This window comes from Gallus gallus, chromosome 13 (genome assembly GCF_016699485.2).
Source record: "Gallus gallus isolate bGalGal1 chromosome 13, bGalGal1.mat.broiler.GRCg7b, whole genome shotgun sequence".
Taxonomy (NCBI): Eukaryota; Metazoa; Chordata; class Aves; order Galliformes; family Phasianidae; genus Gallus; species Gallus gallus.
This window is the reverse complement of record NC_052544.1, coordinates 14,862,189-14,877,648: the sequence shown is the minus strand read 5'-3', so window position 1 is coordinate 14,877,648 and position 15,460 is coordinate 14,862,189. Positions and strand designations below refer to the sequence as shown.

The 15,460-nt window shown below is 49.9% G+C and overlaps 1 protein-coding gene and 1 long non-coding RNA gene across 7 annotated transcripts in view; one reads left to right on the top strand and one right to left on the bottom strand.

Annotated features, from left to right (window-relative positions):
• Positions 1–15,460, top strand: part of SLC25A48 (solute carrier family 25 member 48) — a 90,071-nt gene that overhangs the window by 71,277 nt on the left and 3,334 nt on the right. For 2 of the 6 annotated variants that reach the window (XM_046900372.1, XM_046900371.1), the window contains exons 4-8: positions 8,786–8,829; positions 11,068–11,139; positions 11,501–11,753; positions 12,660–12,908; positions 14,003–14,136. In XM_046900372.1, the coding sequence (XP_046756328.1) occupies positions 8,786–8,829; positions 11,068–11,139; positions 11,501–11,753; positions 12,660–12,908; positions 14,003–14,136 (752 nt within the window). Of the gene's footprint in view, positions 1–6,676; positions 6,797–8,785; positions 8,830–8,917; positions 9,688–11,067; positions 11,140–11,500; positions 11,754–12,659; positions 12,909–14,002; positions 14,137–15,460 lie in introns of those variants that run through there. The other 4 variants (XM_046900374.1, XM_040646918.2, NM_001389564.2 and 1 more) reach the window with 3 other exon arrangements.
• LOC121106744 lies at positions 2,522–7,980 on the bottom strand. Its single transcript, XR_005839694.1, has 3 exons — positions 7,702–7,980; positions 5,499–5,737; positions 2,522–5,059 (listed from the first exon to the last, which is right to left on the bottom strand). It is a non-coding gene; the product is annotated as an uncharacterized LOC121106744 (long non-coding RNA).

Below are 15,460 nucleotides of genomic sequence, written 5' to 3'. Positions count from 1 at the left end.
CCTTTGGTAACGCCTCCTCTGAAGAAAATTGAGTTCAGTATTCCCGTTAATCAGATGCACACGGAACGAAGTTTTGCTTTGCAGGATGTGGAGGAAAGTGCTTTTTTTAAACCCCTCAAAGGTTTCTCTGCATTGGGATTTGGTACCCGAGGGATTTTAAAAGACTGCGGGCTGAAAACCCCTGAGCTGCTGGGCTAAAAGGACCCAACCCATTAATTTCTCATCCTTGGTGCTTTGGGGCTGTAATGGTGATGGATGCACCCCAGTGTCTGAGGAGCTGATAGGGAACAAAGCAAAGACCTGGGGAGGGAGGTTGTCATGGCAACAGCTCAGAAAGCACCAAAATAAGACTTCTTTTCAGTTTGTTCTACATCCTTTTGGTGGCACTGTCTGCCCAAATATTACCAGGTCACCAACTGCTGCTCTGGGTGAAGTCCCTCCTGCAGGTCTGCCTTCCTCAAGCAACAAAACACAGCTCTCCTTGCTGGTGGGAATGCATTGCAGTGAACAGCTGTTGCTGCTCCAGCAGTGATTGGAGGAAAGGTGTGGATCAGGCACTGATTGCAGTTGGTAATTAGCTAGCACTGCAGCAGCTACAAATAGCCACTCGGCAAACCTATATGCTCCTAGCAACGGTCCAGGCTGGGCTTGGAGTTTTTGTATGTAACTTTTTCTCAGTTGTAGCTCTGCTTTGCTGCGGCTCAGTAGGAGGCCTGGCCCTGTGCTGCAACACGTTGCCTTCCCTGGATGCTCAGGCAGCAGAGGTGAGCAGCTCTCACATAGTCACCCATTGAGTTGGGATGGGAGGAGGGGGCTGCACAGAGGTGTTGGAGCTTTATTCTATGCTTCACTGGGGGACTTTGCAGTATTCTGGGCTGATAAGGTCACATAACTGTTATAAAGAGGTTAGTGAGGGGTGAATTCCTCTCTCAGCTGAGAAAGATAGTTTTCTGAACCCTCCCCCTTTTTTTGCTTGGCTCAAAGCTCGCTTTGCAAGGCTTTTTTGGTGGTAAGACTCTAACTGACAACTGTGAGTTATCGAGGAGGGCAAGTAGTGGGTGCCACTGTGCCACAGTACTTCTGCTTGTGCGATTGTAAAGATACCCAGAAGTGGGACAAGCAGCCTTTTTTGGGCGTGTGGTGTGAGGGATCTGACCTCTGCAGTAGGTGATAATGCTTGTGTATGGCAGCGAAGGCCCTGCTTCCTGGTGGCTTATCTGTTGAGCTGGATGCGTCATGCCAATAGAGAGAAGAGGGGGGGAAAAAAGGAAGTGAAAAGTGGGGAATAAAAGGTCCCCACTCAACTGAGGGCTTTGGAGAAGAATTCCCAAAGAAAAGGAACTTTTAGCAGTGGACTTCACTAAGAGAAGGAAAAACCTCTTAGGAAAGGGCTCCCTGGGGGCTGCTATGGTGCGAAGCTTCCTGTCTTTCTGCCATCCCCTGCAGTAGCCAGATGAGCTCTTGGGTTCAATGGATCCACAGTGAACCACACTGGACCCATGGTGATGACTGTGTCTCTTTCTTTCTGCAAAGACTCCTTCCTTTTATTTCTTATCTCTCTTCTATTGCCCATCTCCCCTTCCCCATCTTCCTAAGCAAAGGGTTTGTAATGAACTGGTTGGGCTGACACTTGACTGGCTGTGTCTTAATCTTGCTGTTGGGTACGCATATATTGAAAGAACCTCCCCTCCCTCCTATAAATCAGAGTGCGACAAGGGCACAACCACCAGCATTTCTCCAGCAGAGATAATGCACAGCTTTGAATCTTCCCATTTTCTCTCAATGTTTTTTCCTCTGAGCCCTTCTCTGCTGCTATCTTGTGTTCTGTTTTTGCTGGCAGTGATGCTGTGAGTCCCTCCAGTGAGGATGAAGGCAAATTCTTCCTATAGTCTTTGCGATGAATTAATAGAGCTTAAATAGGACATTGTGAGCAGGGAATGAGTGGGACTGAACACGAACAAAGGATGCTTTTCCATTAACATAAATGAGAAACCATCTCACTGTGCTTGTTTAGCCAAAGTGTTGCCCACAGAGAAGCGATGTTTGCTTCTCTCACGTAAATTTTCCTGCGGTTTTCAAGCCCTCTGATTGCTATTTGCAACTTGGAAGACCTCAGTTTAACTTTGTTCGCCATTCTTCTTCTTGGCATTATGGATGGCAGAGACGTTGTCTCGCAGATGGTAGTGTTCACCTCTTGAAATTGGCCTGCTCCTCTTTCCCAGATGATGCTCCACTACCCCGGCCCAGCAGGGCTTGGCAGCGTAACAAAATCCCTTTCCTAGAAGAGCATAATAGAAGCAGAAGGGTGGAAGGATGCTTGGAGGGGTGAATGTGGAGGACGCTATATTTAGCTGGAGACAATGCACACGCACAAAATTAATCTAAATTTGAGGACTAAATGACTACAACTATTGAGAATTTCAAGGTCGTTTACGTAAGCCAAGCTCCAAGCAGCCATTAAGTTTTCTGAAGAGCTGGATACCCAATTTTCATCAGCAGAAAAGACTGTTTTATTCTCATTTTCAATTGCCAGTGGGGTCTGCATGAGAAGCTGTGCGTTATGCACTGCTATAGCACATGCCAAGTACCACATCTGTCCAGGAGCAGGAGGAAGGTGATCTCACCAAGCTGGAGCTCATCCTGCCTGCTGGGTTTTCATCTGGTGGCTGGCACAGCACAAGACCTGGAAGCCAAGGATGGGAGTTGACCTAAATGTGGATCTCTGTAGTGCAGGTGTGTACATGTGAATGTAGGTTCCTGTTTGGTCACGGCCACAGCTCACCCTAGGGCAGGTACATGGAACAGGTGGGCTGCACTGCAGGGATGACTTTCTTTGCTTGCAGAGGCTGCTGAGATCAGCAGCTCAGGCACTGACAGCTGCAGAAGGCAACTGAAAAGTCTGAATGGGCAAACCCTGTCCAAAGCGATGAGAAGAGCCTTCTCCCTAGCCAGCCCTATTGTGGCTCCTGTCTTCCTGGTTCCCATTTCTCTCTGTGAGAGCACAGAGGTCCCAACATGTAGGAGAGCAGCTCATGGGGGTCACCATTTCCAGGAGACAGCTGGTCGCTTCCCCATGACCATCATATTGTTGCACAGCCCACGTTACTGAGGCCTGTGCTGGTTGAACATTGACTCCTCTCTTGACCTCTTCTTTGGCAGCACTCTGTTCTGCCTTAGTAGAACTGCTGTAAGGGTGGTGCTGGTGGAAATGTCCCTCTATGAAGCGTGGTAGAGGCTGAGCAGGTGCCTGTTGGTGCTACAGTCAGAGCTTGGGAACTTGTGAATGCCTTTGACTAAAGTGTTCCACTTAAGCTCATTAGCAGTACACCCACAGCATGCCTGCCTCTGCCAGGGGCACTTCCTGCTTTTTCAGCCTTATCCATGGCTGCAGTACCCTGTTGGTATAAGATGTATCTTGTCCTTATGGATACAGCTCCTCCAGGCATTTGTCAGAGACCTCCACTAGAGAGTAGAATAAGCAAATGGGTGATGAAGAGACTGAAGGCTTCCCTGTGCTGCCTAATTCCTCCTGGGAAAATATTTCTTTAGCAAGATGTACCGAGCTCGAGGGCAGGGAAAAGCTTTGCAGCCATTGATAGCAGAGCCTCCATGCCTGCTTCTGGTCTTTGCAGTCCCTAATTCATCTTCTGCACACATTCCCACAGAAATGAGCTTGGTCAGTAGCTCCTAGCCAGGACAGCTATGTCTGCTATGTGCCCCCTGACCTGTCTTCCTGCTGCCTGGATGTGTCTGGCAGATGCAGACCATGAAGCTGTCCCCTTATCACTCTTTGCCCTGGGGGTCTGCAGGCATTGCTTTCAGATCTGCTCATGAATCTGCCATCAGACCCTGATGACCGCTGAACGGTTTCATGTCGTTTTACTTCTCTCTTGCCCAGCAGCGTAAGCCACTGTATGTCATTAAAAGGTTAATACTTCAAGGTGACGTACTGTTGGATCAGCAGTATTTCCAGTGAACTTCATCGTAGACCAGAAATCCTTTATGATTGGGCAAGAAACGTGCAATCTCTTTTCATCTCTGACATACTCCGTCTCTGCTGAGTTGCTTTTGATTTCCCATGAGTGGTTATGTGTGGAGTGACTGTGAGTTACCCAACTGCTTACCTCCACAAACCACATCTGAGGTGTGGGGGATTTCTTGCTTTTATCTCAAGCATTGGCACCTGTTGTGGGAAGCACATCAGTTGGGCAAAGAAGTGCAGTGCTGTGCAAAGAAGTGGTTTTGTGGGGAGGAAGAAGGAACAGTGAATTCCAGGATAACCCAACCTCCCTGCTCCCCCTCTTGGCAGGAGGCAGAAGATTCCTCATCCCTAACCCTAAACTATACTCACCCCCTTCCAACCAGTGTTCCTGTGAGCAGCTGCAGGGCCAGGCTGGGATTCAGAGCAGCAAAAATCTGTCTCCTTCTGCAACTCTCCATACAACAGTGCTGTCAGCACAAGCAGAGCCTCTGGCAGCTGTGAGCTGCATGCGCAGATCCTGGTGCTGTCTGGTTGTGGACAGCAATGAGCTGCTCTGTTCACTGCTTGGCTGCAGCCTGCAATATCTTTGAGGACAGCTATGCAGCAGCCCAGTGCAGGGGGCTGTACTTTGCTGTGACGGGTGAATGTCAAGCACTTCTAGCTTGTACACAAGTGACTGTGCTGATTTATTGGGTTTTTGGGGTATTGCAAAGAGTGCAAGAGGTACAAATGCCCTGCAGGCTGCTGAGTCTGTTTGGAGGAACAGCTTGCAGAGCATCACTGCTCCCTGCATCTACCCCACCCTGCTCTCCCAGGCTGGGAGAGTTATGGTGAAGTCCCTGTAACATTTGCTTTCGGTTAAGCACCGCACAAAGATCATCTCCAGTGTTCTGCCTGAGATAGCAGATGTTCTGAATCTGGCGTGGAAACGCATTGCTTGGAGTTGCAGAGAATTGCCACGATTAATGATTAATGCTGCTGTGATCTGAATAATTAGCTCAGCCAGTTCTGGCTTTGTGAGAATGTGCGTGGAAAAGGAGGACAATATTCTGTATCACTGCAAATATGGAATCCCATCTGAAAGGAAGAAAGCAAATTCGTCTGAGGACACAAACAGCTGAGGAGTCTCTGTGTGTTGTCTCTGACATTTACATGGCCAACAGCCCCCGGAGCTGAGCGGGTGGTTGGGGGGCGCACGGTGCTCTGCACACTGACAGAGCTCAGGTTTTGGGTGTAGATGATCAGAGCTGATAACCACACAGCTGATATCAAATCCCTATAGGCAATTTGTGGACAAAAGCTCCCTTCAGCCAACCCAGTGGTTGGGTTTCCAGTGCGCACGCACAGAAGGGGACATTGTTGTAAGGTCAGCTTGAATCGTTGTGTATCTTTCTGTGGAAAATGATGATTTTTCCAATGCAAATTCACATACTAATTCTTTCACTGACAGATTTAAGTATTTGTATTTTAAGGCAGTATTTTGGTGTTCGGGAGTTTTTGTTTGTGAACTACCCACCTGTGTACCTACTAGAATGTGCAGCCAAAATACTTTCTGACACAAACAATGCGGTACTGCAGCAAGGCGGTGTGCTGAACCTGATGCCATTCTTCTCAGAAAGCATCCAGCACTGATCCGAGGAGCTGCTATCTGTGGCAATCTGACCCCTGCAGAATGGGCTGTCATAAATCGCAGGTGAGATGGGTGTGTATGTAGGATGGGGAAGGACCAAAGCATCTTTTGCAAAGTCATTCTCTCTGCAGTCAAAGAAAGAGGGAGAGCACAAGGATATAAATGACATGGTTAAGAAGCAAAGGGATAGCGGAAGTGTGCTGTTGAGCATCTGGATGTTCTTCTGGCATAAGGCATGATTATAATGACCCAGGAGGTGAAATAGCCAGGCTTGAACTACTTTGTGGTTATAGAGTTAGATTCCACAAGTCAGGCTGGGCTCGAAGTCAGGGATTCTTTCATTCAGGAAGGGGAGTTCAGTCTTCAGTATCAGTCAAATGATCTGAATTCCCTGACCTTTCCTGATCAGGGAATGATCAGGAAAGGGTTTGAGATCACACCGGGTTTCAGTGTTTTGTTCCTCCCGTGGTTCTGTTGCACTGCTCAGAGAGGTGTTGGGGGAGGGTGAGCTAAATTAGAGAGGGAAAATAACAGAGCTGGGCTCTGGAATCCGGTGAAGGCAGGGCTGAGGGAGAATAGGGACATGGGGAAATTGTGAATGCTGTGGAGAAGGAAAGGGGCTTTTGAGAGATTATTCACTGTTTCTCAAAATAGAGAAGGGGATGCATCTCCTGAAAAGACAGCAGTGAGATTTCAGTGAAGCAAAGGGACAGTAAATCGGTGAGAGATGCTCTTCACCACTGAACTCCGTTAATTTGGGAATTTATAGAACAATCCCCCGACGATCTTTGCTTTTACCCTTCATCAAGAACACCCCGTCCCCTCCTGTCTGTTTTGAGAAGGAGCGATTCTACTTTTCCGGCTCCCGGCACCAACGGCTCCGCCGTGAAAAGGAGAGCACCGGATCTGACCCCGGTTAGCCGAGAGCGGATCGGCCCCAGCCCGGCCCCACCTCTCCCGGCTCTGACAGCGGCACCGGAGCGGCCGCTCCCGACGGGACGGGCCCGGGGTAGGGCGGGGGCGGCCGCGCTGCGCCTTTAAGCCCCGGCCGTGATGTCACCGCCGCCGGGCTCCGCTCCGAGCCGTCCGCTGCGGCCCCGCCGGGACCCCCCCGGGCCCCCCTCGGCAGCGGCTCGGCATGGGCAGCCTCCAGCTCCAGGACTTCGCCGCCGGCTGGGTGGGCGGTGAGTGCTGCGGGGCTGGGGGCGAGCCAGGAGCGTGCGCGGTGGGGGCAATCAGACGTGGCATGTAGGAGCTGTGCGTCGGACCGGGGAGGAAGGGGGTGCGTGCTTTTTGCTCCCAAAGAACAAGTTACGTGGGCGTAGTAACGACGTTCAAGCAGCGGCAGCAGCATCTCGCTGGCACACCGCTCGGCTCGTCCGCAGGTGGGACACTGGGACGCCGGTGCCGCTCCCCTCCCCGTGGGTTCCGGTCCGGGGGCATCAGCCGGTGCTCGGCCGGGTCCCGTCGCAGCCAACCCGCACTCCGCAGCCGCGCACACCCCCGGATGGTGCCCCTCGGTGCCCCCGCGCTCCAGGTGCAGCAAACAGGCAGCGGGGAGGGAAGGGGCAATGACCCGGTTTGCAAAAAAAGAAAAATGCTGATCGCAGCCGTCAGGAATAGAGATAAGAGAAAGGAAAGGAAAGGCAAAGGGCCGTCGGGACGCTCGCGCTGTGCTGTGCCTGAGAGTTCGGAACTTCGCGTTCCTGCTGTGTGACAGGTGGCAAAGCATGTGGGGACGGGCAGGGCGTGGGGCTGAGTGCAGTGCTCACAGCAATTTGCAGCCTTGTGCTGGCGCCGGGCTCGGGACAGAGGGGTGAGGTGGCTCGCAGACCCTGAGCAGCCACGCTGGGTTAATAGGAGGACCTAATAAAACCGGAGTCTCTGCCAGAAGGCTCTGCGCTGGTCTTGTGCCATTGCTGTATACCCTGAGCACAGGGCAGGACATCACAGGTGAATGGCCACCAGCACTCAGCAGCCACCCTGGGTGTGGCAGCAGCCAGTCTTAGAGTCATAGAGTCATTCAGGTTGGAAAATACATCTAAGATCCCCAAGTGTAACCCCAACCCATCCCACCATGCCTACTGACCGTGCCCCCAGGTGCCACATCTCTATGGTCCTGGAACACTCCCAGGGATGGTGAATCCCCCACCTCCCTGGGCAGCCTCTGCCACTGCGTCACTGCTCTTTGGGAGAAGATATTTTTCCTAATATCCAATGTGAGTCTTCATGTATAGCACTGGGCTGAAGGTGGTCTCTGCTCAAGGTCTGGGACAGGGGGATGCTGTAGTGTTGCATTCTGAGTGAAGTCATAATGTGCTGACTGAGGGCATTGTGCTCTTTTCAGTCTGACTGCCGTACAGGTGAGAAATTTCTCAAGGTCTCTAAAGGACTGATGTAAACCCAGCGAAGGGGCTTTGGGTTTGCATTGAGACCTGCAGGTGTGGAGGCAGCACAGGTTAGTTACCATCTCCACAAACGCACTGAAAATTGTGCGGGAGACACGGGATCCCACAGCTGGCCATGCTGTATGGATCACTCGCCCTCTAGGAGCAAGGGGGAAGCAAGCAGCAGTCTGTTCTGCTGCAGAGGCTTTGGGAGCAAGCAGTGTGGGGAGATGGGCAGGGTGGTGTCAGGGAATGAGACGGTTTCTCCTAAGGAAACCACGTGGAATGTGGCTGATGAGATCCCAGGGACTGCTACAGAGCAAGATCCTCTTCATCTGAATCATCCCTGATGGGCATCCCTATCAGCTGCTCTCAGAAAAGCAGCAAAGGAGGGGAAATACAGTCCCCATTAGCAGTGGGCTCTTGTGTGTTGCTGTAAGAACCAGCAGGTATTTCCTCACCTCCAACCTGACCCTCACCGTGCTGGAGCTTTGCAGTTGACACAAATGCAAGGGAAACAGAGGTGGTTTGTGGGCAGGGTGTAGAAACAGGGCATCTCCTCTGTTTGCTCCTTTGAGCTGTACAGGTGATGAGTTCAGGAGGATGTTCTGGGGAAGATGTGTGTCTGCCTGGCTCCTGTGTGGCCCCACAGAAGGCCCACTATGGCTCAGCCCAGGGTGGGATTTCTCCTGGAAATCTCTCCTCCTTCCCTGTGAGCCCATTGCTTCCTATTCCAGCACAAAGAGCCCTTCAGCACTTTGCCTCATTCTCTCTTTTCATCCCCAGGAGCTGCCAGTGTGGTTGTGGGCCATCCCCTGGACACCGTCAAGGTAAAGCACTGATCCTTGCTCTCACATCACCACCCGAAAAGCCTTGGCTGGGGAGGTGGCCTCCTTTGCAAAGACCCTCACTTCTTCCATCACTGCAAGGCAGAACTTAGCCTGGGTAGAAAGCCTGTCATAGACCTGAGTGTTTTTCCTCTCCAGTTTTGGAGTGGCGTGAAGGGCTGCCCTATATGTGTGAGTTCTTCAGGTGGGGATTGATACTGAAAAGTAAAACTGGCCTTACATCACGTTGGGTTTACCAAACTGTTCTGCTAATGTTTTGTTGAACTTTGCCACCTGAAAAAGCATTCAGGAGGCAGTGAGAGTGCTGTGTTTGTTTAGCTCCAGGCACAGTTCTACATGTTTCCCTAGTGTGGGCAATGCTGTGAGAGCAGAATGCTGAAACTGGGATCCCAGGCTATGACAGGTAGCACTCACTATTCCTGCAAGGAAAATATTCCTCAGAGGGAAGGATTGAGAGAGAAAGAAGACACGGGCTAGATGGTTTGCCAGCCCTGGTACAGGCAGCTCCATGCAGACATTAACACCACCTGCCCCAACTGAGCTTACTGTCATGCAGAGCCATGGAGGAGGATGGATGATGCCTTTCTTCCTCATTTCTCCTTCTTACAGTGTGCCAGGCATCTCTGGACTCTCTCATTGCTCTGCTCCCATGCTGGCATCCCCATCTCAGGCTTGGGGCCTTCACTGCCAGGCTGGGGGGGAGTTTGGCACCGACCAATGGTGGATCCCATAGCACTGCACTGCGTTTGTGGGTGCCAGGAGCCCATCCTTCACGCCTGTAAATGCAAGTGTCAGGCTGCATCTCGTGCACTCAGCTCAGCCACGGCTTGGGAATACCAAGTAGGCAGAACTGCTGTCTTTCCAAATGTAGGGGATGGGAAGTGGGGAGCCAACACCATTTTTCCCCAGCCTTGCAAAGCCTTGAGTCATTTTACCTTTACTCACTTTTCAACCCCCACTTTGCATTCATTTCCACAGAACTTTGTTCTATTTCTGTGTTTCACCCAAGAGCCTTTGTGTGCTCATTAAAATGTAACGGAAAAGTGCATTTTTTCTTGAGGAACACGTGTGCTCTTATCAGCTGACTTAGAGGTGCCAGCAGGGTTTCAGTGCCAGGTGCTCATGGCTTATCCGGGGCACAGAACACCTTGTTGGGACACTCAGTTGCCCTCAGTTACTCAAGAAATGTATTAACTTGAACCTCTCAATACGTGGTTACTGTGTAAAAAAGAAGTAAAACAGAAACAAGCCCATGGTGGCAAAATAGGAACCTGTGGGCTGCATGCAGGCTTGGACTGTGCCCATTTGGCTCAGGACCGGGTGGTTGGTTCAGTCACCCTGCTTTCCCCACACATGAGCTTCTTTGGGCTTTAAACACCCAAATGAGGCTCCTGCAGGGGAAAAAAAAAAATCTCTGATCTCTGTGCAAAGGTTTAATGGCTGAAGCAACAGAATGGGGTTTCCATTTCTTCACGCACCTCTGAGCCCCAAAATGCATCGCCTACTGTAAGGATTATCTCATTGCAAACTTGTGAGCAGCTTGAGCAAAAGAGGAGCTAAATGTGTGCGTGTGTTCATATATATACGTGATAAGGGGGAGGGATGTTGAATGATACCAACTATGTCATTTCTCACAGCTGTTGTAGGCACGTTTTGTAAAGCATGCATACAGCCATCGCTTTCCAGAAACAAAATATCTTTGTTGGAAATGATGTAAAGATGTACTTTTGAGAGGAGCATAAAGAATTTCTGAGATGGAGCTCTGTTAATTTGGCCCTGATTCGTATTTCTGTCTTAAAAGCAGCACCCTGGGAGTCTCCTAAGGGAGTTCTCCTCCATCCATGCACCCCAACCTCCGCTGAGTGCCACATCATATTGTGCCCGAACTTCCCCCATAAATCACAGACCTGCAGACAGCGGTGCTGCACACCATTGCCTTGCTGTGAGCAGTGTGCTGGGCTGGGGTGGCTGTCCTGGGCTTGGAGATTTGATACTCATCGTTTCCAGATGTTGCAGGAAGCGTCAGCCCTCTGCCGAGCCCGGCTGCTGGCAAAGTTCAAGGGGAGTGGATGCACATATATCTTGTTTTATTGCTCTGTTTTCTTTACAGCTCAGCGAGGATGCACTCTCAAAGCAATGTACCTGTTGTTTACACAGCACAAGCTTTCACCCAGCTGCAAGTGGGGGGTTTTAATTGCTTTCTGTGAATGTGTTTTGCAGACTCGTTTGCAAGCCGGACAGGGATATGGAAATACACTCAACTGCATTCTTACTGTGTACAGAAATGAGTCGGTAAGTACTTTATCTTGCTTAAAATGCGTTGGTAGGAAATGCAGAAAGACAGGTAAATAAATACGTTAAGCAATTATACCAAATCAGCGTTGATACCAATGGTTGCATGAAGACCAGCAAAGCTGGTGTGCTTCCATCCAATGCTGGATGAAGGAGGAAAGGCTGCAGCCTCCTCCTGCTGTCAGTTCTCTGCAGGGGGAAGATGCAATGAGTGGCACTACCCACATCTCCACGTGGGTCAGGCTGTAACACCCGCATTGGTTTGGCTATGTATGCTGGAAAAGCTGGTGGCGTTTTGCTGATTTTTGGGCTGTAAGCCGTGCCAAGCTGCCCTCATACCTCCTGCTCCCTTCCCACCTAGGTGGCTGGCTTCTTCAAAGGCATGTCCTTCCCGCTGGCCAGCATTGCTGTTTACAGCTCAGTGGTGTTTGGTGTCTTCAGCAACACGCAGCGGCTGCTGGGCCAGTTGAGGCATGGAGATGCATCCCACGCACCGGCACTGGTGGATGTGGCTCTTGCCAGCACAGTGGCTGGGTTCATCTCCGTTGGCATTGGCACGCCTGTTGACCTGGTGAAGATCAGGCTGCAGATGCAAACGCAGACATACAGCACAGGTAGGAAAGCGAGCATTCCTTCTTCCTTGCTCTGCAGGTCTTCTCTGTGTTTGGGATCCTGATGTAGATTTGCCTTAGCCACTGCTACCAATGTGCAGGGCTGTGTGAGAATTGCAGTGGGCAGCATCAATACCTGTGGCCAATTCCTTCTTCCTCAGGATGGTTTTCCTCTTTTTTCAGGCCATTTTTCACCTTCCCAGCTAACGAGTCTGTTGCCACAGTTTCTTGTTTCTGTGCAAATGAGGGGTACCTGAGGATGTATCCCCCAGGGATGCCAACTGCACTTCCCAGGGATGCTTCTGGCTCTCAGGCTGACTTCCCAGATCTGCCAGTATTACAGCAGGCACCCTCTTCTATCCATATGTCTCCCTTTATAACCACGTTGCCTCTGTGGCTGCTCCCGTTGCCCAGAGCTGCCAGGTCTCCTGGAGAGCCCACCAACAGCACCATGGCTGCTTTGACAAAATAATATGATGCCCATTTTTAAAAGCTTCCCTGCAGCTTAGCAACCTGGTGCTTTTCCAAAAGCATCTCACTCCTCTGCACTGGAAGGGTCAGGTTCTGAAGAGGTCGAGGCTTTCAGAGATGCATGAAACCTATGAAAACTGGGCACATAGCCTTCAAGTCATTAAGAAGTTCCACTGAATACACACAGATTGGGATGCGTGAATTGCATCTAAGAAAAATTGACCTGAAGTGTCCAAACATCTACTAAAGCTAGACCTAAGTCTTCTGTCTAAAAGCTTCTTTTCCCAGAGTGTGTATTGATCCCAAAAGAACGATGGCAGTGATCTCTGTCTGTTGGGTGGTGGGAGGCTTTTGCAAGGAGCTGGATGATTAGTGATAGAGCTATTATATTGTAATGTTGTATCTTTAAAAAAAAAAAAATACTTTGTTTGTTTGCAGCCAATGTTAAACTAAAGCCCACAGTTCCTGGCTTTCCTGTGTATCAAGGCCCTATTCACTGCTTTAGGACAGTGCTACAGAAAGAAGGGATAGCAGGGATATACCGAGGCATGGGAGCGATGCTGCTGAGGGATGTTCCTGGGTACTGCCTGTATTTCATCCCTTACACGTTTTTCTGTGGTTGGATTACCCCTGATGGAAGCATTTCCCCTAATCCTGCTTCCATCTGGCTTGCAGGGGGTGTTGCAGGTAAGTGCCTTTTGTCTCACAACATGGGCCAAAAAAGGACAGGAGAGTCTTGGGGCTGGGATCCAGGGCTGGCCTGGGGCTGCCTGTCAGGAGGGGACATGAGGCTGATGACCTTTTTCCCCCCCAGGGCCATAGTGGGACACCTGTGCACACCTGTCTGGATGGCTGTCTGACATGCACCCTGACATGCCCATGTGTGCAAGTTCACTCATACGCTCCCTACCCGCTCATTGGTGGTTTATAAGTTGAAGATCCCTAAAGGCGGGTCAGTCTTTATATCAAGTAATGATTAAAACCCCCTTTCTGTGTTTTTACTGTAAATAAACTGAGCCATGGCCCATCTGGACAGCTTCTCTAGTATGCCCCAACACTCACATAGGTCTGGACTTGCTCTTGTCTGTCCAGCTGTGCCATATATTGCAGTCACATGCAAGGAAATTTCATAACCTGGGACATCTCTCTGCAAGGGAACAACGTGATGTGTCTGGGGAAGTGGGAACAACTGGAGACTGTTTGCTGCACGTGTACAAGTCTGACACGTAGCAGCTCTGTTCTGTTGGAAGCACCACTGAGCTTTCAGAGAGGCAGAATGTCCCATCTAACTGCAGGCTAATTGGTTTAAAATGAGGGTTTCTGTACAGAAATGGCAAGATAGTTGTATGGAGCCTATCCCTGGCTGCATGGGAAGAAACTGCCTCTTATACTCAACTTGGAATATTGTCTGAGGACTCCAGATTTCCTGACATGGCCCCACATGGCAGCTCCCTGCAGTTCAGGTGGTCTGTTTCCAGCAGACCATGTCCCTGTCTGCCTGCTGGGCTGCCTGCATTTGAATACCCATGGAACCCCCCCCCCCCAAATCTCAGCGCTTCTTTCTGCAACAGGGAACTTTGCTCCCAGAAATGCAGTTTCTGCACCTGAGCAGGGTGAATGCCCTGAGAGCCCCATCATGATGCAGCAGGTGAGGCATCGCGCTCCCATTTGCTGGCCTGCAGCCAAGGAAATACTGAGAAGTTGTTCAAATACCACGTCATGGCCAAAGCCCAGGTGTGTGTATTGGGATGAAGAAAGCATTTGCTTCTGTATTCTTCTAGGAGCCATTTCCTGGGGGACTGCTACTCCAATGGATGTTGTGAAAAGTCGGCTCCAGGCTGATGGAGTTTATCTAAACAAGTACAAGGGGATTCTTGACTGCATCTTGCAGAGCTACCAGAACGAAGGCCTCAAAGTAAGTGCTGTTTGAAGGAAAATCTGGGTGTCAGGCATCTGCTTGTTAGCTGGGAAATACAATGGCTGTTATAAAGCCATCTGCAGGGTTAAGAGTCAGCTAAAGACTGTTACTTCTCAATCCTGATAGTGGCAGTAGGTAATTACAGTGTGGATTCTTTCCAAATCACAATAGCAAGAGTAATAATCTGCATTGCAGATAGGAAAAAGTGGGTGACCAGGGGGTCATGGTCCTTCGTGGTACTAAATTAAAATAACACTGTTGTCATGGTCCTTAGCTGCAGAAATCATTTGACTTCTTGTAATTCAGAGGTGGAAAATGCTCTTAAATCAGAATTGCTTCAGCTTCCAATGTGAAGAAGGGCTGTGCACCAAAAAAACACCGTTCTTTTTCTGACTTTATCTAGTAGTGTAATAAAAGTTGTTTGTTCTGTCTGCAAACCTTGTCTCAATTAGATGTGAATGGCAGAGAACCAGAGATTGCAGCTTCATTGCACCACCGATGCGTGCTTATGGGAAGTGGTGTCTTCTGATATTGAATTCCATCTGTATTTAAGTTGTCATCAAAATGTCGTGCGGGCTCTTAGCTCCACACATGCTGAGGAAAGAGTAACAAGTTGCAAAAAGGAAACTAACCTACAAAATCACAAGTGGGTGGGATTTCAGCATTTGACAGCGCGCGCCTCTACGTTGCGCCAGCTGTCAGAGGAGCTTGCAGCCTGGTTTGGTTTTGGCTGCTGCAGGAAGAGAGTCGCACTGTTATAAAACACAACACCTGGAGAGCTGCTAAGGAGTGTGCTTGATCATCCTCGTCTCCACGCTCACTGTCCTGCTTGAATGATTAGAATTAATTTAAGCACTAGGTGTTCTTGCCTGGGGTCTGAGCAGCTTGTGGTTTGGCTGCTGTTGTTCCCGGCACCTGGACAGGGCGTGCAGTAGGGCTGAGCAATAGTGGTGTGATAAGACCTTTCCATCATAAGAAAAATCCTTTTGTACTTTGGGACATGGCAAACCCAGGCCTGAACGTTTTCGTGCTGGGACTGAGGAGCAGCATTCTCAGTGCCACACACAAAAATGTACATATAGCGCTTTTCTTTATGGTCGGGTGTGTTCACTTTGATGAGAAAAAATTTACCCCTCTGGGCCTTTCTTCATAAATCTTCATAATTACTTAACTTGGCTCTCTCACGTTACCGCGTGGATATTGGAAACATTTGAATTTCCTCCCAGGAAGTTCTGTCTTTCCAGACCAAAAAAACACACTCCAGGAAAATCAGGCAATATCCCAGATATTCAAACAGCTCAGTTTCACATTGCAAGCTTCA